Raw genomic sequence first — 26,026 nt, forward strand, 5'->3', positions numbered from 1 at the left:
CAGGTTTTCTTCTAAGATTGCCCTGTATTTGGCTCCATCCATCTTCCCTTCAACTCTGACCAGCTTCCATGTCCCTGCTGAAGTATTCCACCACACATAGCGTTTTGCTTTTATGCCAAAAAGTTCAGTTTTGGTCTCATCTGAACAGAGCACCTTCTTCCACGTTTGCTGTGTCCCCCATATGGCTTCTGGCAAACTGCAAATGGGACGACTTATATCTTTCTTTCAACAATGGATTTCTTCTTGCCACTCTTCCTGAAGGCCAGATAGTTGTCCTGTGGACAGATTCTCCCACCTGAGCTGTGGATCTCTGCAGCTTCTTCAGAGTTACCATGAGTCTCTTGGCTGCTTCTCTGATCAATGCTTTTCTTTCCCGGCCTGTCAGTTTAGGTGGATGGCCATGTCTAGGTAGGTTTGCAGTTGTGCCATACTCTTTCCATTTTCAGATGATGAATTGAACAGTGCTCCGTGAGATGTTTAAAGTTTGGGATTTTTTTCTATAACCTAACCCTGCTTTAAGCTTCTCTACAATTTTATCCCTGACTTGTCTGGTGTGTTATTTGGCCTTCATGATGCTATTTGTTCACTAATGTTCTTTACCAAACCTCTGAGGGCTTCACAGAGCAGTTGTATTTACCCACACAGGAGGACTGAAAGGGGCTGAATGCAAATGCACGCCACACTTTTCAGATAGTTGAAAACCATTTATCATTTTCCTTCCACTTTACAATTATGTGCCACTTTGAGTTGGTCTATCACATAAAATCCCAATAAAATACGTTTACGTTTTTGGTTATAACATGACAATATGTGGAAAATTTCAAGGGGTCTGAATACTTTTTCGAGGCACTGTATTTATAAATCTATTCTGCTTTTCCAGCCTTTGCACCTATCCCATTTGGTGGAATTTATTTACCCCTTGAAGTCCCTCCTAATAGATGTCACTGCTCACCACTGGTCCTGGCCTATGATCAAGCTCACTTTTCAGCACTGGTGTCCATGGAGCAGAAAGATCAACAACGTGAACAAGGTAGGAGTACCGATCCTTTGCTAAAAATATTTGACAACCACATAATTTAATCCCTTGAATATGTTTACGTATTCTGTGAGAGTTTCTGTAGAATGGAGACTTAATTTATCATTTTTCCACACCTCGTTTTTTCACATTTGTTCATAGACTAATTTGGTTTCCAGGATAATAGTACACTTTTTGTCCCTAAGCTTTATCTAAGGAAGAAATACTACAGAAAGGTGTGCATTATGCCTTCAATTGTAGTTTATGCTTTTGTTCATGTTAGTTTTTTTTGTTTGTGGTCATTCTGTATGCCTGAAAAGAACATCTCAAGAATGTGTACATTTTTACAGTTATTATTATACAGGATTTATATAGCGCCAACAGTTTATGCAGCACTTTACAACAAAAGGGCAGACAGTACAATTAAAATACAAATTAATACAGGAGGATTCAGAGGGCCCTGCTTGTTAGAGCTTACAATCTTAAGATTGGAAGGTAAAGTGGACTTAGACTCTGCATTTTTTTTGTTTTTTATTATAAGTGTCCCCCACCCCCACCCCCTGGAGCTTTATGCCATAATGTGCTAGTATGCACTGTATATTAGCACATTATGGCAAACTTACCTGTCAAACAATGCCCTCCAGCGCTGGTCTGTCAGAGCTGTCCGCTGTCACGGGTGCTCCCATCTTCTCTTGGCATCCCTTCTGGATTTGGTCTGTTCAGCTACTGGAATGGCTGGGCAGAAATGACATCACTCCTATGCATGCGCATGAGAGTCACATCATCGCGCCACACAGGGGGTGCTCTAAATAACAATACACATTACATTACATGTGCATTACCTCTAATAGACAGGGAGAAGCACCAATAGGATCTCTTCTGTCAGAAAAACCCTACCTGTCAGAGTTTTTTTTTTTTTGGGGGGGGGGGGTCAGTTCTGTTGTAAAGCCCAACTCTAGTGAAACGTTTTAATTATGTGGAGGAGAGTAGGCGAGGGATAGAGCCTTTGTCAGGTTTTTATTGCCATGTGAGTTCCCTTTGGCTAGTCAGTTCCTGTCAGGACGGTAAGTGAGATGAAAACTCAGCATGTGGGACACAGACAAAATAGTAAGAACATAAAAGTAAACAAAATCTGCTTTGGAGTGTTTAAAAGAAAAAGCAGCCAATAAGCAATTGTGATACCAGTAGTTAGAATAAAAATATAAAAAGCAGTGCTAAATCGCATTAATATCAAGTGTATTTAATTAGCATCCTATATATGAATAAAACATACACCAAGGAATTAAATTCATATATATATATATATATATATATATCTCAATAAGTGAAATATAAAGTCCCAAAGGGAAAAAAATTTAAAGCAAAGTCCTTTCTCAATCCAAATTATATGAAGAGTGTCCCCACACTTCAACGTCCTGCTGAACAAAGTGCTCATCCACCACCAAGTGACACTATTAGAGGGCCCCTTACCAGATGATGTAGACCGTTAAGTTATAAATGGTCTTAGGTACTTGGATACATCCTATCTCTCCTCCAATATTAGAGGTTAACCTTTCACCGATCGTGGCTTGGCCTGCTTCCTCTTGGACATGTCTCCGACTGCTGCCAACTCTCCCCACTTCTAATCAAGTCTGCGCAGGTGGCGGGGCCGGCTCCCTTGACTGATCCCTGCGGTTGGTTCCCTCCTTTTTGTAAAAAACTAATTTTAGTATAGTGGGGAAAGATTAGATCTTCTGACAAAGTTTCTATTTCTGTCTTTACCTTTCTGTCCCAGTGACAGCCACTGCCCCCATTCTTTGTGTGGCAGTCACATGGAAGGGAAGTGAGGACAAATCTCAGTGAGGTTACAAAAAGAAATTTTAACTCTTCTCCACTTTTTCCAAGACTTAAAACGAAAATTTAGCTAGAGTAAGGCGTTAACTTGAAATGTGCACAGAGAGTGTAGTCTTAAAGCAATGTTATTGAACATACTATTACAATAGGCAAGGTTATGGCAGATTTGAATGCACGGCCGTTTGATTAACGTCAGGATTCCAATGCCTTGGAGGGCAGAGGAGGGATAAGGGGTCTGATAGATCTCTGATCTCCCCGTAAAAAGTACCTGTCACTGCCCAAGCTATTACATGGGGTGTTTTTCTCCTTTTTGCGACAGCAGTAAAGTTTAGAGATCTAAAAAATACATTTAAATGAAATTTAAAAAAAAGTGATCTCTGTTTGATCAGCTGTCTTGGAGGGTGGAGAAGGGATCAGGGCTCTACTAGATCACGGATCTCCCCATGAAGAGTTCCTGTCACTGCCCAAGCTATCACAAGGAGTGTTTTTTACCCCTTGTGATAGCAATAAAGTTGATTGAATTTATGATTCCTGTTTAACTCTAAACTGATCATTTGTAAAGGCTTTGGATTTTAAAACATCACATATGGATAATTTTAGGTAATATAGTTTGTCGCCATTTCACAGGTGAATTCACATGCAGTTTTAAATCTTGACATGTTTGGTATCTATTTACTCAATTCCACATTATCTTTTTAAACTTTACCAAAACATTGTCTATTTTATTGTACTTGTATGCACTAAAATTCATTTAAATGTATTTTTATCTGAAAATTTGCAGCTGCACAAGTATCGTGTAACAAAAAATTGCAACAGCCACCATTGTTTCTCCAGAGGCTCTGCTTTCAGAAAACATATAATGCTTGGGGGTTTTGAGTTACGGTATTTTATAGCAAAAATATCCTGATTTTAACATGCACGTGAAAAATGTCAAAATTGCCCAGGACGGCAAGTGGTTAAAAAAACAAACATAAAATAGACATGAAAATTTTTCTCTTGCTGTCAATTGTCATAACATATGTGTAGCAAAGAAGCTCAGTGGGTTAGTAATGGATTCCATAGCATTACAAGTGTACAATAATAACATACACCTGTGGCCATGGAGGTGATTGGAACACCTGAATCCAATGATTTGGAGGGGTGTCCCAATACTTTTGACAATATAGTATGTTGTCCCTTTCCACATCTAAGGACTGGTTAAGGTCTTTAAATCTTTTAAAAGGAATATACCAACTGCACAGAATAATGACACCATATGAACAGGATCTAATGCACTAACCCATTGTCTCCAAAATGCCGACTGTGGGCCGAATGCAGCCTTTTGCTTGCATTTATCTGGCCCTCGGATACTATTCTTCTCACTGATACGAGGCACTATTCCTTCCACTGACACCAGTGATGAGGCGCAGTTCATTCCACTGTCACTGACAGTGGTGTATAATTCCTTCCACTAACACTAAGGATGGAACACTATTCCTCCCACTTACACCAATGATGAGGAACTATTACTTCCACTGACACCTAAAATGGGGTGTAATTCCTCCCAGTGATATAATAGATATAACACTATTCATCAAACTCACACCAAAGATAGGATATTATTCCTCTCACTGACTCCAATGATTAGGCACTATTCCTCCTTCTACTGACCACAGATACTTTCCTCCCACTGAAACCAACAATGAGGTACTGTTCCTCTCACTGACCCCAATGATGGGGCACTATTTTCCCATTGACACCAATGATGGGGGACTATTCCTCCCACTGACACCAATGTGGTTGCACTATTCTTTCTACTGACTGCAATGATGGGGCACTATTCATTACACTGACTTCATTGATGGGGCACTATTCCTCCTTCTACTGACCACAGATGTGGTAATTGTAAATTACTCCCACTGACCACCAAGCCCAAGGCATTATTTTCTCCCATTGACATTGGTCCATTTTCTACATTCACTGGCCACAGACTTTCCCCCCTAAATTTTGAAGGACAGTAAACTGGCCCTTTGTTTAGAAAGTTTGGAAACCTCTGCATTAGGCCAAAAGTTTTACTAATTGTACTGCCAGAACTCATAATTTCATTTTTTTGTGAAACGAGAGATGTTGACCTAAAATATTTACTTCTCTGTATAAAGCTGCCTTAACTCCAGTGCCTTGCAGCAATACTTGTTTCGGAGATATAGAAGCAACATTGGGAAATAATAGATCCATAGAAACAGTCGTTTTCTTTTAAGTGTTGATGATATGTCATGATTTGAAAATTTGTGTGTTTAGTGCTTATTTTATAGTTTGGTAACATAATCTTGATGTGCTTTGAAGAGAGATGCTTAGTTCTGTAGAACTTGTAAATAAGTTATCAGTTGTCATATTTATTAATGTTTCAAAAGGTTTTCAAGGTTCTTTGTTCTTGATTTTGTCAGTTATATGCCCCAATTTGTGGCAAAATCACTGCAGTTGAGTTAAACGGTTATGCCATGAAGAAAGCACTATTTTCTTAGAGATACACTGTAGAAAAAATAACAGGTATGGGAATAATTTTACCTGATCACTATGTCAATCATTGTATGTGGTAGATTCCTGTTGGCTGTCCGTCAGACTTTGTTACTGTACTTGATTGCTGGTAGGTAAAAAAATTCTTCAACTCTACCAGGAAAACTACTATTAGCAATCGTTTTGGGTGTTTTTTGTGCTTGAACAGCTTAAAACAGAGGGGTTGAGTTACTAAAGGCAAATAGGCTGTTCACTTTGCAAGATCGGTTGCACTCTTCAAAGGAATTTCCTCCAGATCTTAGTGAATAAGGTGAGGCTCTGCTGGCTTCCATCATCCAATCATGTGCAAGTAAAAATGAAGTTTTTTATTACTTGTACAATATTGGGTTTCTTTGCAATGTGAAGTATCATCGCATTTACTAAGCTCTGGGGAAAATTCTCATGCAGCGTAACTTCAATAGCCAAGTGAACAGAGTATTTACCTTTAGTAAATCAACCAAATGGTTTAATGGGAAGTTGAACTGATGGTAGTGCATTAAGCTACAATGGGAAGGCAATGTATTTTTTTTTGTGTGTTTTAATTACCTTATTTGTGTGATAGATGTGGACTTGTTTGCTTTTTGTAGGAAACATAACGTTTTTAGTTATGAAAAACTATGTTTTTCTCAAATTTAACCCTGTTACAACTACAACCAAGTAATAGGCAATCACCCGAGATACAGAGTTTAAGCACCAGCTGGTTTTCATTAAAGCTCCTGGCGGTGAGGATGGATATGGCTGCGTGCTGGAAACTGATTTGGTTCCCCCAGGATTGTTCCACCAAGGGATGAGCGGGGTCAAGAAAGTTTACAATGTTAAGCATGTACACAAGGTGATTTGTGAGAGAATAGTGAGGGTCAGGCAGGGGTTGAGGCAGGTGGCAATCAGGAGAGAACTCAGGCCCAGACTGGGATAGAGACAGGTGGCAGACAAGAGTACCAGGTCAGTCCAGGTGAGCAATGAAACTGGCAATCAGAAGTATAACATAGCTCTTTTACACATACGGGGTATCTGGCAAGAAGACACAGCACCAGCCAATTCCAGGCCTGTTGTCTATATAACCCTCTGGTTCAGAGGACACACAAAACATAGTTTCAGGGAGCACTGGAAGCCCTTACAAGGATTGTGTGAGTACCTTTGGAAGTACTGGCAATGATACTGGAAAGCCTGGCAGGAATTTTGCGATCAGCATTGGAAACGCTTGCAGAGATTCTGTGAGGGCCATTGGAAGTCCTGGCAGGGATACTGGAAGTCCTGGCGAGGATTCTGCAAGCAATTTTAGAAGCACTGGCAGAGATTTTGCAAGAGCCATAGGAAGTAATGTCAGGGATACTAGAAATTCTGGCAGGGATTCTGAAAGCAGCATTGGAAGTACTGGCAGGAATTCTCGAACCCCTGGCAAAAGTCCTGTTTATCAGATGGGAAGTGTAGAAGTATGGCCTACAGAAGCAGAGATATATGGTGAGACATGCTCTTAATACACCCAACTTCAAAAACATATATACTCTATATTATAAACACAATGCTCTTTCCAAAAAATGTGGTTATACAGCTTCTGAGCAGGAAACTAACCAGCCAAATGGGAAAAATGAATTGACCCATATTTATAAATCCCATTAAAGGTTCAGTGCGCACAATACTAATTGGCTGAATCACCTAAATTATCCCTCTTTCCCAGCCCACTATGGGGTCTGCAGGAGCTCTTTCTTTTCTCTTGCTGTATTTTCATAGCGTTAAGTAAATGAAAATGTAAATGTGGACATGCTGGTGTACAGTTTTAATCAGCAGTCTCTACCAGATACACTATATTGCCAAAAGTATCGGGACACCTGCCTTTATATGCACATGAACTTTAATGGCATTCCAGTCTAAGTCTGTAGGGTTCAATATTGAGTTGTTCCACCCTTTGCAACTATAACAGCTCCAACTCTTCTGGGAAGACTGTCTGCAAGGTTTAGGAGTGTGTCTATCAGAATGTTTGATCATTCTTTCAGAAGCGAATTTGTGAGGTCAGGCACTGATGTTGGATGAGAAAACCTGGCTCGCAGTCTCCACTCTAGTTCATCCTAAAGGTGTTCTATCTGGTTGAGGTCAGGACTGTGCAGGCCAGTCAGGTTCCTCCATCCCAAACTTGCTCATCCATGTCTTTATAGACCTTGCTTTGTACACTGGTGAGCAGTCATGTTGGAACAGGAAGGGGCAATCCCCAAACTGTTCCCACAAAGTTGGGAGCATGAAATTGTCCAAAATGTAGTGTTATGCTGACGCCTTAAAAGTTCCCTTCACTGGAACTAAAAGGCCCTGCCCAACCCCTGAAAAATAACCCCACACCATAATCCCCCCTCCATCAAACTTTACACTTGGCACAGTGCAGTCAGGCAAGTATTGTCCTCCTGGCAACCGCCAAACCCAGACACGTCCTTCAGATTGCCAGACAGAGAAGCGTGATTTGTCACTCTAGAGAACACATCTCCACTGCTCTAGAGTCTAGTGGCAGTGTGCTTTACACCATTGCATCCGTTGCTTTGCTTTGCACTTTGTAATGTAAGGCTTGGATGCAGCTGCTCAGCCATGGAAACCCATTCCATCATTCCTTGAAGCTCTCTATGCACTGTTGTGCTAATCTGAAGGCCAGAAAAAGTTTGGAGGTCTTTAGCTATTGACTCTGCAGGCAGTTGGTGACTACATGCTCTGACCCCGCTCTGTCATTTTACGTGGCCTATCACTTTGTGGCTGAGTCGCTGTTGTTCCCAGTTGCTTCCACTTTGTTATAATACCAATAACAGTTGATTGTGGAATATTTAGTAGGAAGGAAATTTCACGAATAGACTTATTTAAGCGCAGGTGGCAACCTACCATGGTATTACTCTTGAATTCACTGAGCTCCTGAGAGTGACCCATTCTTTCACAAATGTTTGTAGAAGCAGTCTGCCTGCCTAGGTACTTGTTTTTGCAGTGGTCCTCAGTCATGTACACAGCCTGCATTGACATTGAATCAATGAGTTGTGTGCTTCCCATTGGCTGGGGTTCCTTGGTGGAAACATAGGCCCACAGTACCTGCTCCACTGGATTAACACCTCTACCACCCATGGTTCTATTAACCAAAAAATACAAAAATACAATCCTTAATTTTCTTTTACTTCAAATGTGTATGTTGCTTGACCCTCTAGAGTAGTGTCCATTGTCCCATCTAATGTCCCTGCATCTACTGCTTCCTGGACAACAGGATCACCATCAGATTTATCCATAGTAGGTGCATGGCTGCATTTAGCGATCACATTTTTAATTACATCAATGGTGAGTCCCAGCCCTCTTTGTTGCGCCCACCTGTAAGTGGCTTTTTCTCCCAGGTGTGCGCCTTTCTCATGGGCCCAAGCCGCCAGTCCTTCCACCGCATCCATGTCCGGGGGGACGGCCACTTCAGCCACTTTGGCCCTTTGGTCAGCTATAGAATTAAACAGATATTCTAATGGGTCAGTCCCACAATGGGCATCTACATGATGGGCATCTACGTGATGGTATCCAGGGATGCTAAGTCCCAAATCTGCTGCCACAATTCCTTTCCCCACATTTCTTTAGAGTGAATCATAAAATTCTTGGCAACCCACATGGGCATCCATATGGCCAGGCCATTAGCCACTGACCATGAGTCTGTATACAAGTGACATTGACCAGGCATTTCTTTGGCAAGGGCTAAATACACTACATACAATTCTGCATATTGGCTGCTCTTACCTTTTCTTTCTTTCTGCAATAATTGTTTAACAGGCCCATAGGCCCACTGCTCCTTTATGTTTAGCAGAGCCATCAGTGAACCAAGCATGTTGCTGCTCCTCAGGTGTGAGTTCACTGAAAGGCTTACCCCATTTCACAGGTGATTCCACTTGCTGATGTGGATTATCTAAAGGGGTTGCTAGGGCCTCACGTGCTACCTGTTCATGAAGAGTAGAGACACATGCAGGTCCTACTTTAGCTCTATTTTGTATGTACCATTTCCATTTAATGACACTGGCCTCTTGGGCATGGCCAATCTTGTGAGACTTTGGGGAACTCATTACCCACTGCATAATTAGGATTTCTGGCCTCAAAATCACAGCATGATTCAATGTCATCGGTTCTGTGTCTATCAGTGCCCAATAGCAAGCTAGCAACTGTTTCTCAAATGCAGTATATCTTTCTCCTGCCTCTGGCAATTTATGGGTCCAAAATCCCAAAGGGGCCTGCTTCCTGTCCTGTTTCTGCCATAAGGTCTAGCTAGCCCGCTTATCCTGCACTGACACTTGCAATTCTACATCCCCGGGGCGTAAGGGCCATAAGTCCAGGGCTTGCTGGACTATCTGTTTGGATGTTTCAAAAGCCAACTGTTGTTCCCTATCCCAATCAAATTTCTTCTTTTTATGGGTAACCTGATATAGGGGCGCTAAAACATGGCCCAAATGAGGGATGTGTTTTCTCCAAAATCCAAAGAGCCCAATGTACCTTTGTGCTTCAGTTTTATTTTGAGGCTCTTTGAAATCTAGTATCTTTTGTCTAGCTTTCAGGGGCATATTTAATCACCGACTTCTGTACTTGAGGGGTTAATGGGCATATCATTAAATCTGTCAACCGGCCAACTTCTATAGCTAGTCTAGCAGTCTCATATTTCATCCACCTTATGCCATCAGATAAGCCATGCCAGGGCTCATCATTAACAGGCCAGTCAATTTGTGTAGGGAAGCGGTGACGAAGATCCCTCTATACTATGCTTAAAAGGCTTTCTACCTGATCTGCCTGTTCAGGACCCTCTCTAATTGCCCGCTGCACTACTGGTTCTGTAGTAATTGAAGCAAATTTATTGGAGTCATGTCTGTCTAACAGGACACCAGTTGCCCCTCCCTCATTTAAACGGACAGCCCAGGCATCCAGGGGCTCCCCTGGTCTCTGTTTAAAAGTTTCAATCATGTGTTGTAATTCCTGGTGACTGTAATCCTCAGTCACGTTCTTATGTCTAATAATGACAAAATCATCATTACAAACAGCTTTACGGCACTGAACAGGGCGTGCAGTCCAGTCCTCAGACTGGTTTGGTATGTCATTTTATAATGCTGTCATCGAGCCATGTTAATGGGGGCTCCTAGTCCTTGGGTACATCAGCTAAGAAAGCTCTAATTCTCTTGAAGTCCATCTTAAAAGACCTTTGAGGATGCCGAGATCGTGCTGCAAGAACGGCAAACATCTCGGCAGCATTTTGATACTTTGTCACTTGCTCCTCTAGCTGACTGCAGTTGGCATGCTGGTGCCGATAAGCCATGAGCAAAAGCCGCCCTTTATCTCCCGGGATTTTTTTTAGATGACTGGACAGCCTTAGCTTGCAGGAGCATAGCAGGCTCTTTGATGTCTATTGGGATCTCAGGTATGTCACTAAACCCCGTTGTATGTGCCCGCTCCCTAGCCAAATCCCAGTATGGTGTATTTTACCATCCTGGTATGTTAGGAATTGGCACACAGAAAGCACACTTGCAAGCCTTTTTCTTAAACATCTTATCTGAGAACTTAAAAACAATAATAAAACTTCAACTTATCAATACTACACACTTCTATACAATATATACACACATTTAAACATTTTCCCACTCTGAGACACATCCTTCGCTTCAACTTTCAAAAAACGAAATTTAAAGTAACCACACCTTTGGCAGACTCCAGAACCCCAGACTCCAGTGTTACGTATACACAAATTATCTTAACCCCTCCTAGACTTTCAGACTGCGTACTGTATGAAAACAATATATATATTTACATTCACATTATAGCATTATCACATTTTGGGACTTTAATAGCACAAAATGTTACTATCTTAAAAAAATGCCAACTACGCCAAATGTAATATAAGGCTGGACACAAAAAACAAAAGCAAGTCACACACAATACACAGGTACGATCAACCAGCCTTATACCGTTGTTTCTAAGCATGTAAGAGACACACTACCAAGTATAAAGCTGCCCTGGCACATCATGCAGCATTCACTCAGCACCCCAAGAGATAACAGATTCCAACTGCAGTATTCTTGCACTGTCAAAATCTCCACTTTTATTATCACACAACACACAGGAGGATAAATCTTATGGTCATCACAATCTGCATAATAACACACACTAATATAATGTGAGTTTCACAGTATGAAATAAAAACATCTTTTGACAGCATCACAGCATAGAATTAATACATTACCAAAGCTGCGGGAAGAAGGGAAGGAAAAGACCTCATCAAAATCATAGTGCACAGGAGACCATGATGAAGCCTAGGACACGATCGAGACCAATGAGTCCATGCAGCCTTGGCAAAAGTCCCAGCGTCAGAGCGTCCCCTTTCGCACGGGAGGGCTTCTGATCTCATCATGTTAGGGTCTCTCCTAAATATCCTGGTTCATTGCTTCTGGCCACACTCCCAAAATGGGCGGCGCCTTTCCCATTCCAGGATGCGTTTACTCAAAAACACCAAAAAGGTTCCTCGAGGTAACAGAGTCACTCCTAGTCACTTTACTGGACAAACAACTCTTATCTAATTTAAGCAGTTGTAATGTCTTGTGACTCTGTAGGTTTTCCTTAGCCTAGAAAATTACATCAATGTCATTCCCCATGCTTCTGGCATATGGGCAGCAATGTTTTATTGTAAAAATCCCCCAAGAAACAAAGGGCCAGCACATTTCATAGGCACTACAGGTGCATAGGTTGCATGTGAACACAGTGGTATTTTAAATTGGTCTGAGGGACCAGTCAAAATGTCTGTCTGAATTTGGGGCCCAAACAGTGTCACTGCCAAAGTGTGGCAGGTGGCTGAAGGAAGCCCCTGTGTATTCTACATCATTGACAGAGAAAGGCTAAACATCCCTGTGTGGGTAACTTTTATGTTGTTTGAAAGTGGAGTTGGAAACCCCTGTGAGGGCAACAGTTGGTTTTGATGAACTTTTACTTTTGTTTTAAATAAAAGTGTGCCATCAAGCCCTGAAAAATAGTTCTAGGCTACCATGAACTCCCCCAAATGTCACTATATACACAGTATATACTATGTGTGTGTGTGTCTCTTATTATGTACATTGATCCTCTGGTATACTACCCCTTCTTTATATACATAGAACCATGTTTTAAGCAGCTTACAAAATACACTAAAACATTGAATTCTGAGTTTCAGCAATTTCCAGATTTTTATGGTTACATGGATTCAGATTTATTCATCAGCAGGTTTCTGTTTATTACTCTCTCTTTGATTTTTTGTAGTGATAGTTTGAAATGTATTCATTCCCGTAAACTATGTGCAAGTCAAAACATTTATTGAACGGTTATATTGATTGGAAAATATTACTAACAATAATCATATTCCAGTTATACCTCACTGTAGAAGTAGGCACTCACTGCCTAAATGACACTTGGATCAATGAATGTTATATTCTACAGATGCTGTACAGAATGTTCTAGAATGACTGTATACATTATGTTATTATATATTAATTATATAGAGTGATGCATTCCAAAAGTAGATATTGTGGGTGATTGGCTCATAAATAATCCACATTTTTTTTAACTACTTTTGTTTTAATAACTTGTTTTCTCACACATAAAGTAATGCTATCCTAGTTGTTTTATACGTGATTGGATGCCTGTTTACCCTCTGGGCTCTTTGGTGGATTTTATGATATATAATTATATTAAGGAGGAAATGCATGGGTATTGCCCATAGTATTATGCATGCTTTCTTTTGCTGATCTACATGGCAACAGTGTCAGATGAAACCTGATTGGCTGCCACAGGAAACACCTTTACGGACTTTGTTGATGTGTAATTGTTCTCTTCAAATGGGTTTTGCATTCCAATGGTTGACGCAGGTCAACTGCATGTCAAATGCATGTCCCAATAAATTCTGAATGATATTAGAAGCATCTGAAACTAATATCAAGCTAATGTCATCAACACAAGCCCAAAGCCTGTCAACACAGGCCCTTATTTACAGATATTTATTAACTGCTTCCTTCCCATAGGATGTTCCCGTACATCCTCTGGTAGAAGTGTTTCTACCAGGATGATTCTTGCAGCTACAGGCATCATCCCCTTGTTTTTCAGCTGGTGATTCTCTTGAAAGTACAAGCCATCCTAGTGGCTAATTAACTGCAGTATTGCTTTTACAGGCGGCGGGAGGGGTCACCCCCCTCCCGCTGCCCGTCAGTGCCTCTCCAGGCTCTCCCATGCAAATGGAGAGCCAGCACTGCAGCCGGCTGCGGTGGCTTACCATAGAGGTTTTCGGAGATCAGATCGTCTCCGGTCACCTCTGTGGTATTTGGAACCAGAAACGGACAGTATTGTCACTTGCTGTCCTGGTCTTTTGTTTTCAAGCTATTACTAGCTTGTACGAGAATTGCATCAGACCAATCTTGGTCTGATCTGATGCTGTTACGGGCAAAGGAGACATCTGAGGTCTGATAGACCCCCAGATGTCTCAGTAAAGAGGACCTGTCACTGCTGATTGTTGTCACAAAGGATGTTTACATTCCTTGTGACAGCAATAAACGTGATAAAAAAAATAAACATTTAAATATTATAAATAAATACATAGCGCGCGACAGCGATTGCACCACGCATGTGTGTATTCATGGTGAACGTCAGAGCGAGAGAAATAATTTCAGCACCAGATCTCCTGTGTAACTCTAAACTGGTAACCTGTAAAGGCATTTAAAGCGTCATCTATAGATATTTTTGGGCACCATATTTTGCCGCCATTCCACAGGCATACACAGTTTTAAATCATGACATGTAAGGTAGCTATTAACTCAGTGTAACATCATCTTTTATATTTTACAAAAAAAAAATGGATATTAAATTCTGTTTGTGTGCAATAGAATTCATTGTGTGTTTTTTCCAAAACATTTGTGCTTAAAAGACCGCTGTGCAAATACCCAAAAATTGCAACACTCACCGTTTTATTCTCTATGGCCTCATATATATTGTTTTGGGGTTATAAGTAATTTTCTAGCAAAAAAATTATGATTTTTACTTGTAGGAGAGAAATGTCAGAATAGGTTTGGCAGCAGGTGGTTAATAAGTTTAAAATTCAAAAATAATTTTTCAAGGGCAGGTTAAATCTTCTTTAAAGCATTCCCATCCTTGAAGAATATTAGCCTGACCCATCAAGAATATAGGTTAGTGCCCTCACAGCAAATAGACCAAGTGCCTGTTGACCCAAAGAAAGGCCTCTATCCAACACCATAAGCCTGATGCTGACAGACATTGAGTGCCTTCTTGATGCTGAAAGACTAACATTCCCCTTACCCAGCTGTCCTAAGCAGCCACCCTATGTGGATATTGTGATATATTTATATTATAAAACTTAAAGAATCATTTGTAAATCAAATACATAACAGGTGTTCTTTCTTGTTTCTATATCAAAGTTAATGAGTTATTTTCTGTTTCCTGTAGACCTTTACTAAGTATTGTGCTCAATGTCTAGCCCACCGAAAAAAATTACGTGATGGAGCAATATTCTTTTCAGTTCTTGCATTCAAGGAGAGAAGTAAATTCTAATTGGCACCTGTCAGATAGCCCGCCTACATGAGCTTTCAGCTAGAATAGTTCACCGCATTGATTTCAAGCTGTCCTTTTCAGACACATATCCCATTGAGATCCTTCAAATAAAACCAATAATGCATCACAATTTTCTAAAACTCCCTGACCTGGATGAAGATATTGTCCGAGTATGTTAATGGATGCTTACAACTATATTTTGGTTATAATCTTAGATGTATTCTAGTTAGGAAACTATATGAATGAGTTCAGCAGTATGAAAATATAATCCATATAAGGTACAAATTCTGAAATATGATCTACAAAGAAGAGCCATTCTGCTTGACAAAATGTAATCCTTTGCTGAAATACACCCATCTGAGATGCCACACAGTGACATTCCAAAAAGAAATGTATAAATAGGTGCCCCATGGGTTACTGCTGCATATAGAAAAGTACCCATACGTTATACTGAATTGCTTTGAATACATGGCCATGGATAAACTTACTGTAGCTATACACTGTTCTTTGTTTAAGGATAGTCTCTTATTGGAAGCAGAGTTAGATCTATGGATAACCAAGATAGTTTGGGGTGCAGGGATCGGTCTGGCTGTTTGATCCTGAGTTCCATTCCCTGATAAGCACATGGCAGCCAGGCACATGAAATTTCCAATCACCTGAGCCACAGAACCGGCTCTGCATGTCTTTTTTGGTGTTTCTTTCTTTTTTGTGAGATGAAAAGGAATAGGGTGAACGTGAGCCGAGGGATACCCCAATAACTGTGAACTTTCAATACATGGCCATGGATAAACTTACTGTAGCTATACACTGTTCTTTGTTTAAGGATAGTCTCTTATTGGAAGCAGAGTTAGATTTATGGATAACCAAGATAGTTGGGGGTGCATGGATCAGTCTGGCTGTTTGATCCTGTGTTCCATTTCCTGATAGGCACATGGCAGCCAGGCACCTGGAATTTCCCAATCATCTAAGCCACAGAACCGTCTCTGCATGTCTTTTTTGGTGTTTTTTATTTTGTTAGAGAAAAGGGATAGATTGAGGGTGAGCCAAGGGATACCCCAATAACTGTGAACTTGAAAATAAGGACAATAACTCTGCACCAAGATTTCAGAGTGAAAACATCCCCTTTAAATCTTATAGATGAACGGTACCAAACAGGGACTCCCCAACAGGAATACAGTCCTGAGCATACAAGTAGTGACTGCTGATCTCCCAGAAAAGCCCAAGAAAGTCTTTAGGTCCAGAGGGTCGGTATTCACTGTTTGCCGATTCCTGTGCAGCCACTTGCAAATTCCGTCAACTTCTGTACTCCAGTTGTCTATATCCTGGATCTATGGGAGACTTTCTCTAAATGCTCCGGGAGAGCAGAACAGAGGTCCCCCAGCCAAACCATAGCTGGGACCCCCAAAAAGGTCCTTTCAGATCTAGGCAGATTTTTCAGGGATACCATAGCCCTCAGGCTGGGTCTTATTCCCCTAGGAACAAGAGACCACTGCCCTGGACCCTAGCCCATTGTACCACCCACAGCCCCCTACTGGTCACCTGCCATATTGACCAGGGTTGGCTGGGTAGGTATTACCATGCAGGCTGGGGTCATCATTCTCCCACACACTGTCCCACTATGAGCCCATACCAACAGAACCCTGGGCAGACCTAATTCATTAGTGCTTTCCTTGCCTACCGGGAGGCCAAGAACTACATTTTAACAACCAGAGCTTAATAGGGTGCTACACCACATATCATGATGCTGACTGTCAGTAATGCATCTCTGTATGTAGTGACAGTTGCAGATTGCCATTAGTGTAGTTCAGATAGGTCCTCAGGTGTTACTGTTTTTTTACAGGTTGTGCATTTTTGGTGGAACAGTGTGCCATGTACTTACGCTTCACTAACTTTGGTTCAGAGTAGGATGAGAGTTTGCTGACACAGATTGGACAAATGGTCTCTTCCAGCCTCTCTATCCACTTCCTCGGCGTGCTATGTGTGGACTTCTCCACTTGTCTATGTGAAAAATGTATAACAGGGAATGGATATTGCTTTTTGTCCTTCTACACACTGCAGGGTCCACAACACCTCCTGCATTTTATGGACCATTAAGAAAATGTAGGAGCCTGCAGTCTGCCATGGAGTTCAATAAAGTTGGAGGTGAGGTTGGTTACATGACTTTGACAGGCCACATGTCTGGTAACGTCTCCTGGCTCCCCCCCATTCATTTTAATGGAAGACCTTAAGCTAGCAAAGCATGCTAACCACATTTGGAAAGCGCATTGATTTGTATTAAATTAAGCTTTTTTTTTATTTTTCTGGAGCAGTGGTATCAATTCAGTAAGACGATACTGCTACTTTTTAAAGTAAAGCCCCGAAATGTAATTTGTTGATACAAAGGATAGGATAGCTTAGGAAAGGGAGAGGGTTGGCACAAGGCCTTATGGTGGTTAGAAGGCCAGAAATATACATGTGGGACTGAGCAGAAGTGATATTCTGAGTATGATTTTTCCAGCCGTACAAGAGCCTGGGCCTTCTCATATAGCTCCTCCACACTCCTGAGAGTCTTTTTTACTTATACATGCACACCTATACACACACTGTTTTCTTGATATTAAAGTGACTGTAAAGCTTCAGATTTGACTTTTTTTAAAATAACAAACATGCCATACTTACCTGCTCTATGTAATGGTTTTGCACAGAGCAGCCCCAGTCCTCCTCTTCTCGGGTTGCCTACTGGAACTCCTGACTCCTTCCCCCGTCAAGTACCCCCAAAAAAGCCGCTTGCTATGGGGCACTCGTGTGTGCTCTCTCCCGAGCCCTACTTTGTGTGTTCATTGACACAAAGAGCATGGCTTGGCCCCGCTCCCTCCTCACTGGCTGTGATTGGCAGTAGCCAATGGCTCCCACTGCTGTCTCTGTCCAGTGAGCTGAGGGAGAGCCAAGAAAGCTGCTGCTCTTGTGCACAGCGCTGGATTGAGATCAGGCTCAGGTAAGTTTAAGGGGGGCTGGGAAGAGCAGCACACTGAAGGTTTTTTAACTTATTGCCGAGAATGCATTAAGGTAAAAAAAATTCTCAGGCTTTGGAACACTTTAATGTTTATTGAGCCTTGATAAGTCTACTATATGGCTTGGAAAAGCGTATGTATAGCCAAAATTCTTGGTAAACCCCTGCCAGATTATATTTTTGCGGTCTGTATCCCATTGGGGAAAGTTCCTTTCACTTCCTGCCCCAGAGGTGAAACCGGAAGTTAAGGAAATGTCCCAATATGAGGGTAATTCTGGGGGCAGTTGTGGAAGATTTCCCATGACCTTTTTGTTTTTGAGGCAACTTTAAAATGTTTGTTTTCCCCTCACTTTCCTACTTGTTGACAATGCTTACTAGTACAAATAAAGGGTGAATCTCACCAATGGGAATGTAGACAGCAATACAAACTTGACCGAGAGTCTAACCCTTATCTTTTCTATCCAAACCTAAATATAAAAGATATATACATATATAATAAAGCCCATTTTGCTACATTTGTGGGGTGACTCATTCATTGGACAGATTTAATTTCTGAGTGTTGCTATCAAGGACCCAATAACTGATGCTTAACATTTCAAGCATCTTGACAAGAATTTGGTCATTCTAGACCCTCTAAAGCAGTGGACTCCAAACTACAGCCCGGGGACCAGATGCAGCTCTTTGCTTGCTTTTATCTAGCCCTTGGCCATTATTCCACCCACTAACTACAGCAGTGGGGCATACTGACACTGACAATGGGGCAGCATTTCTCCCACTGACACCAATAACAGGATACTATTCATCCCCCTAATATCAAAGATAGGGCTTTGTTTACTCTCAATGATACCAGGATATTTTTTACTCCCACTGGCCACAGTCCAGCCCCCTAAAGTCTGAAGGAAATTAAACTGGCCCTTTGTTTAGAAAGTTTGGAAACCCCTCTACAGAATAACAAGCCATACCTCTGGAGGTTGGAGGGATAGCTGGATAATCTACCTCTAAGGGGGCTTTTATTCTATAGTGGAGAAAAGTAAAGGGTCAAAGCACTGCAAATGGGCTTAAATCGCCAAACAAGAGCCTAGCCCATAGACTGCTGGCTGTACACAGGGCCATTAATCTTGGAGACAGATCTTACCGGTTACACCGCTGCGACTTGTCATGTACTTTGATAGTTTCAAATCACATGACAAGTCACACCCTATTATCGCGCGATTCCAACTCCGTCGGAGTCTCACCTATTTGGAAAGAACTTCATGCATTACTTTTTGCAACTTCAAGTGCGACTTGCATAGGCATCTGTGCATGAAGTAGCACAGATGTCTTCGAAGTTGCATCTGAAGTCGGACTGACATCTGACTTTGAAATCATTCGAATTCAAGTGAAGTTGCACGATTTCAAAGTCAGATTCAGTGTGACTGAAGACTTAGGGGTTGGTTTACTAAAAACAAATAGACTGTGCCCTTTGGAAAGTGCAGTTGCACTCTGCAAGCGCAGTTGCGCCAGAGCTTAGTAAATGAGGTAAAGCTCCACTTGCAAAGAATACCCAATCACGTAGAAGGAAATTAGAAAAACTGCCTTTTTGCTTGCACATGATTGGATGATGGAAGTCAGCAGAGTTTCTGCTTATTTACTAAGCTCTGGAGTCAATTGCACTTGCAGAGTGCAACTAAACTTTGCAAAGTGCACAGTCTATCTGCCTTTAGTAAATCAACCCCATAGTGTGCAGGGGAAGGGTTTGAGTAATTCTAGAACCAAAAAATTGTCTTTTTTTGTAGCCAATATTGAAAGAGTTTAGTAACTGCTACACTGCATTCATCCATCTGAACATAGCATATACATTTTAATGGCTTTGTATTGTTGTTTTATGTTCATTTTAAAGCTGAATGTGTTTTGAAATAATTAACTGATAGGAAATGATTGGGCTGGGAAGTCCATAACTTTAATTATTATAAAATTATAAAATAGGGCAGTGGAAGATTTTAGTATTTATCGTTGCACCAGGGATATACTATAGAGAATTTGCATTCCCCACTTGAGTCAGCAGCTGCAAAGTGATTGTCAGCACAAGGCATTCTCTATAGCAATGGACTTGTTATGGAGACAATAAGGAGTCCCTTCTGAGCAATAACCTGTTCTCTGCTGCCATCTAATGGAGCAAATCTATTACTGCAGAAAAATCCTAGCTTTTTAAAATCCCTAATTTAAGTAGTAGAGGATAAGTTTGCCTTTAGTAGCATGTTACATGTTTCACCCATATTTAGGGTATAACATGTTAATACGCAGTAGCCCCTTCACCCACCTGTGACAGCAGGTGATGGAAAAAGCTGGCAAGAGTGCTGTAGGAGCCTTTGCGATCCTCTGATACGGGTGCAATGCTTTACAGGCTCCAAGGTAAAGAATTAAGTGAACATTTTTTTCTTTTACCTGCGAAATCATGTGCTCTTCCCTTTTTTTTTTTTTTTAACTAAAGGTGAACATAGCTGTCAAATAAAGCTTTAACATTAGTGGCATTATGTAACGTTTTATCATTTACAGCAGTGAGGATCACCTTGTGTGATTTTGAATGCCACCATCAGGCCCACCCCGCAAGCCAAAGTACTTGGTGTCATTCTTGACTCCAATCTATCCTTCCAGCCCCAAGTCCAATCGCTAACGAACTCATGCCAACTCCACCTCTGCAACATCACCAAAATACGCCCATTCCTAACCCCGGAAACCACTAAACAACTCATCCACTCCCTCATCATATCACGACTCGACTACTGCAACTCCCTCCTCGCCGGCCTCCCTCACTGCAAGCTATCCCCGCTTCAGTTGATCCTGAATACGGCAACTAGACTCATCCACCTTACCAACCGCTCCGTTTCCACCACCCCTCTCTGCCAATCCCTCCACTGGCTCCCGATTGCCCAACGGATTCAATTCAAAATGCTAACACTGACATACAAAGCTGTCCATAATATCGCCCCAGACTACATCTCCGAACTAATATCCAAATACCACCCAAAACGCACTCTCCGCTCCTCACAAGACCTCCTTCTCTCTAGCTCCCTGGTCTCCTCCTCCCATGCCCGCCTCCAGGACTTCTCCAGGGCATCATCCATCCTCTGGAACTCCCTACCCCAATCCATCAGACTATCACCCACTCTCCTCTCCTTTAGGCGCACCCTAAAAACCCACCTCTTCAGGGAAGCCTACCCCACCCTCTGCTAACTGCCGATCTCCTCCTCTCTTCCCACCACTTCATCCCCCACAGCTTTTCCTCCCGTACCACTATCCCCTCCCCCCTAGATTGTAAGCTGCAGGAAGCAGGGCCCTGTATCACACTGTATTGTCATTGTACTGTCTCATGTATTGTCTCCCACTGTAATGTACAGTGCTGAGTGAACTATTGGCGCTATATAAATACTGTATAATAATAATAATTTTGTGGCCCTCAAATATGACCCCTGACATCTCCAAGGAGACCCACATAGTATTCGATAAATTTAATGATACAGAAAACTGTCAGAGACTGCAGACATGCAACTGGGGATGGTCAGAGACCAAAAGCATTCTCTAGGAGATAGTCAGTGACTGCAAATGTGCTATAGGAGTTGTTAGGGACTGAGGACATACAGGAGACTGTCAGAAATATATTACATATGACTGCTAGAGATCACTGCCATTACAGTACCTTTACAAATTAATGTTTTAACATGTGCATTCCTTACAGCCCCCTTTGGCCTCTGAGAGCTACTCAAGTGCCAAAGAGGTGCATGTAGTCCCCTGGGCACAGGTTGGGCACCAGGAATTTACATTCGTTGTTAATTTTTATTTGAAAACTAAATTCAGTGTGTCATGTAAGAAATATTGAGTATTAAGTATTTTTTCTTATCATCTATTAACCCGTTCATCGTCAGGTCTGGTAGCCATTTAAAATTTTGCAATTTTTAACTTTTTATTTTTTTGCACATACAGCTTTAAGAATTTAGAAAAAAAAAACCTAAAAGCACAGAACCAGTAAAATAAACAGATGGTGCTACTGATTTTGCAGGTCCTGTGATATTCATGCAAAATTTAATCAAAATGATATTTCTTTTATAAAAATACAATCATTATCAGTGCACACAAGCACAACGTAACTTACAAAATTTCTATTAAATCTAAAAGACAAAACTGAATTGATTTAAAGCCTTTTTCCAGGATACTATTTGTGAAACAGTGAAAATTGAAGGTTTGCAAGACTGTAAATAAACAACTTACACTAAAAATCTGGAGGTTTACACTAAAAATGTGTTGTGGTAACCCCTGATTAGCAATGCCGGGTGTGCACTGTACTGGTGCGTGTTGCAATAAAACAATGCTGGCATATATTTTTTGCAGTGTGTGGAGTTGCATTAATTTATATATATTAGCATTTTTCACATGGTGGTGTCAAAAGGCCCTTAGTGTGTTGATATTTACCAGTACTGGGAGCTTTGAGGAAATATCAGGGGTCTAAGCAGAGTCCCCAATCTCTCTGTTTCTCCTTTGTAGCCTTGCAGTCACGGGAAGTGCTTCCTATTGATTCAAAAACTGAACTGATAGTAAACATTGTTCACTGTTGCTTCAGTTACACATGCCTGATCAGTGCTCACTTGCTCTGTTAATTTATGTAAGTTAAGGGGATGGTAAACAAACATTAGAGACATGTTTACTAATCTTGACACTCGCTGTCCTGAGAATCCAATGCTCCATTCCTCCCTCCTGCTGTCCACTGCCTGCCTGTCACTTGATCCTCCCTGCAATTAGCTCAGCTCTGTGTTCCCTGCACAGCCTCGCTGTCCATGCCAGTGCATGTGTGGGGGGCGAGCAGCCGGGATCAGGGGGCTCACAGGGTACACTGAGGAAAGCAGGTTGTAATCAGAGAGTGGGGATGGTCACTGAAAGGTGTAGCATAGTGCGGGGCGGCAGAATGGTGGTTGAAGTGGAGTCGGTGGCATTCACATTTAAATGAATAGCTATGACCATTAGCCCTGAAACGCTTATAGGAATGTGTCGGAATGGACTCCTCATCCTTCTAGTCCCGATGTCCTTTTATTCCAGTTTACCCCTCTCTGTCCTTTAAAAGGATTCAGCGTTGCTACCCTTCCTTTTTTCCTAGCTTAAGAGTTTCTTTTCCCTGTTTTAATTTGATTTATATGCTGAGAGGGCTCTCACATCCATACATGCCTCCTTATGCGAATACTGGTGACATCATTTCTGTTCTAGAACTACCTCTCCCTTAAGTCAAAGGTCTAGGGGTTGTATGTAAGTCTGGATACAAATGTAGAAACAGAAAAAGGGTGCACTGACCTAGTGCATTATCGTTTAAAATAATTTATTAAAGAAACAAAAATAGGTATCATACTCGCAATGGACATAATAACACAGGCATGTCAAACTGAACAAGATGTATGTTGGCTCTGAGGAAGAGGTTGTGTCCTCGAAATGCGTTAGCCAGTTGGTCATCCAGGGTTCCATCGTATGGACTCAGATGTTGTTTGGATCATACATCTTGTTCAGTTTGACATGCCTGTGTTATTATGTCCATTGTGAGTATGATACCTATTTTTGTTTCTTTAATAAATTATTTTAAACGATAATGCACTAGGTCGGTGCGCCCTTTTTCTGTTTCTCCATTTGTATCCAGTGTATTCGGACCACCCCGGTCTGTTGAGGGCAGCAAGCAGTGCATATTCCAGAAAATTCCAGAACATTCCTATTGGGTCTACTGAGTCCTTTCCTAGCGCAGGAGTAAAGTGTTTGTTGTGTTGGAGTTGTATGTAAGCCTCCAGCTGTAGACTGGCTGGTCTTCTTGGACATAACTTGTTTATCCAAGTTTCCTTTCCCTGTAGTCAAGGGTTAGTTATGCTAGGCTTAGGACTTTCTACCCTAAAGTAAACATTGCTCGTGTTTGACCACCTCTGTCCATGCCCCCCACCACTCCCACCACCTTACTCTTCTGGTGCAGTGGGGGTTAATAAATCTGTGGGAGCTGTCAGAAAGTCTGTATTTCATTGGAAATTCAGGGGGTTTCAATAGTATTGTCAGGAGTATGATTGTAAGATCCCTTCACATGGGGCAGACTCCACAAAATGCAAGATGCCAGTTATTCAAGTTACAAGCGAATTACTCATTTTGTATTGCATTAGATCTTCACATATCCTTACGTGTACAGTTAATATGTATTCTTTCAATTATATTCAGTCATGTTTGCTTGAAAAATAATTGTTTTTTTTTTCTTGTTGATCGCAGCGGTTATTCCATTAACAGACTCTGAACACCGGCTTCTCCCCTTGCACTTTGCTGTTGATCCTGGAAAGGACTGGGAATGGGGAAAGGATGATAATGACAACATTAAACTGGCCAGGTAATTGTGGCTCTAAATCTCACCTTCATTCAGTGTCCATTTATTTAAACAAAGAACCTTTTACTAACCTTCTGGTGATGTTGATATTAATCAGTACCTCATACAGGGATAAAATGTGTTTAAAGCATGAAGCAGAATATTAGGAATTGCAGGAACTAGACAGACACTGCTTACAGAAAGAAATATGCACATATGGTTAATTACAGGATAACTGCAACCAACCACATACTTATTGAACTGGCAAATTAATTCAGCATTGGCCACAATCATTTCTGGCCCAGAGGGGATGAAGACAATTATGTGTTAAGATTGAAGGGCATTTGTACAATGTCTGCATGTGAATGCAGGAAACCAACCACAAACGTATAATCACCAGTGTTCTGTGTAGTTTACTGTTTACGGAATTAAGGCTGACCGTGCATGAGTTTGTTTTTTATGTTCAACCAGCTGGTTGAACGAAAGTTGATGACTCAGTCCTCCCATCTACACACTTGAAGTGGATGGGAAATCACTCCCTCTGTTCCATTGTATTCTTACACCATTGAGACTTTCCCACCATCAGAATGCATTGATCAGCACTGCCAGCTATAGCCAGCGGTACCGATCGCGAGGAAGTTTTCCAACAAGCTGCTTTATGATCCAGATTTTTATGTAGTTTTTATATTACGTTGGTATTAGGATAACTATGTGTATTGATTTTTAGAGTACTGATAGAGAAAGTGGTGTAATATTTACATTTTGGTAGTTTGTTTTTCTGTCATTTTTCAATTGGTGTTATTTATTCTATGTAGTGTTTAATAGCATGATATAGTTTACTACAGTACTGTATTAATTTCGTTTTATTTGGTATTAATTTTTTGTTATTGGTAATTTTATTGTTGTTTTTGTGTTTTGTTTCTGGTCATTATTGTGATTTTGTGTTGTCTTTGTTGAATGTAACTATGTATTAATAATTTACCTTTGGGATTAATAAAGTATGCAGAATCTGAATCTTAAGGCACCAGTAGATCAAATTTAAAGTCTGGTTTATTTAATTATCCAATGTAACTTCACAAATAAAAGTTAATAAAGTTTAGATTTTTCAGGAGCCTGATGGAAGACAATATACTGTAATTTAAAAGAGAAGCCAACAGAGGGACACTACATAATGCAGTCCTTAGGGGCTAATAGGAAATCAGGAGCTTTCATTTGGGTAGTCAATATACATACATGTCCGATTTCAGATACATCCAGATATTGACTCTCTTTTTACATATACAGTGGGGCAAAAAAATATTTAGTCAGCCACCAATTGTGCAAGTTCTCCCACCTAAAAAGATGAGAGAGGCCTGTAATTGGCATCATAGGTAGACCTCAACTATGAGAGACAAAATGAGAAAAAAAATCCTGACAATCTTATTGGCTGATTTGGAAAGAATTTATTTGCAAATTATGGTGGAAAATAAGTATTTGGTCAATATCAAAAGTTCATCTCAATACTTTGTTATATATCCTTTGTTGGCAAGGACAGAGGTCAAACATTTCCTGTAAGTCTTCACAAGGTTGGCACACACTGTTGCTGGTATGTTGGCCCATTCCTCCATGCAGATCTCCTCTAGAACAGTGATGTTTTGTGGCTGTCGCTGGGCAACACAGACTTTCAACTCCCTCCAAAGGTTTTCTATGGGGTTGAGATCTGGAGACTGGCTAGGCCACTCCAGGACCTTGAAATTCTTCTTACGAAGCCACTCCT

The 26,026-nt window shown here is 41.1% G+C and overlaps 1 protein-coding gene across 2 annotated transcripts in view; it reads left to right on the plus strand.

Moving 5' to 3' along the window:
* The window catches only part of OTUD7A (OTU deubiquitinase 7A), a 336,988-nt gene that overhangs the window by 293,822 nt on the left and 17,140 nt on the right, over nt 1-26,026 (plus strand). For both annotated transcript variants that reach the window (XM_089652433.1, XM_089652435.1), the window contains 2 exons: nt 881-1,030; nt 24,180-24,294. In XM_089652433.1, coding sequence (XP_089508559.1) covers nt 881-1,030; nt 24,180-24,294 — 265 coding nt within the window. The remainder of the gene's footprint in view (nt 1-880; nt 1,031-24,179; nt 24,295-26,026) is intronic.

Source organism: Staurois parvus, unplaced genomic scaffold, assembly GCF_062004578.1.
Source record: "Staurois parvus isolate SC_StPar_1 unplaced genomic scaffold, SC_StPar_1.0 ptg000682l, whole genome shotgun sequence".
In the NCBI taxonomy this organism is placed as follows: Eukaryota; Metazoa; Chordata; class Amphibia; order Anura; family Ranidae; genus Staurois; species Staurois parvus.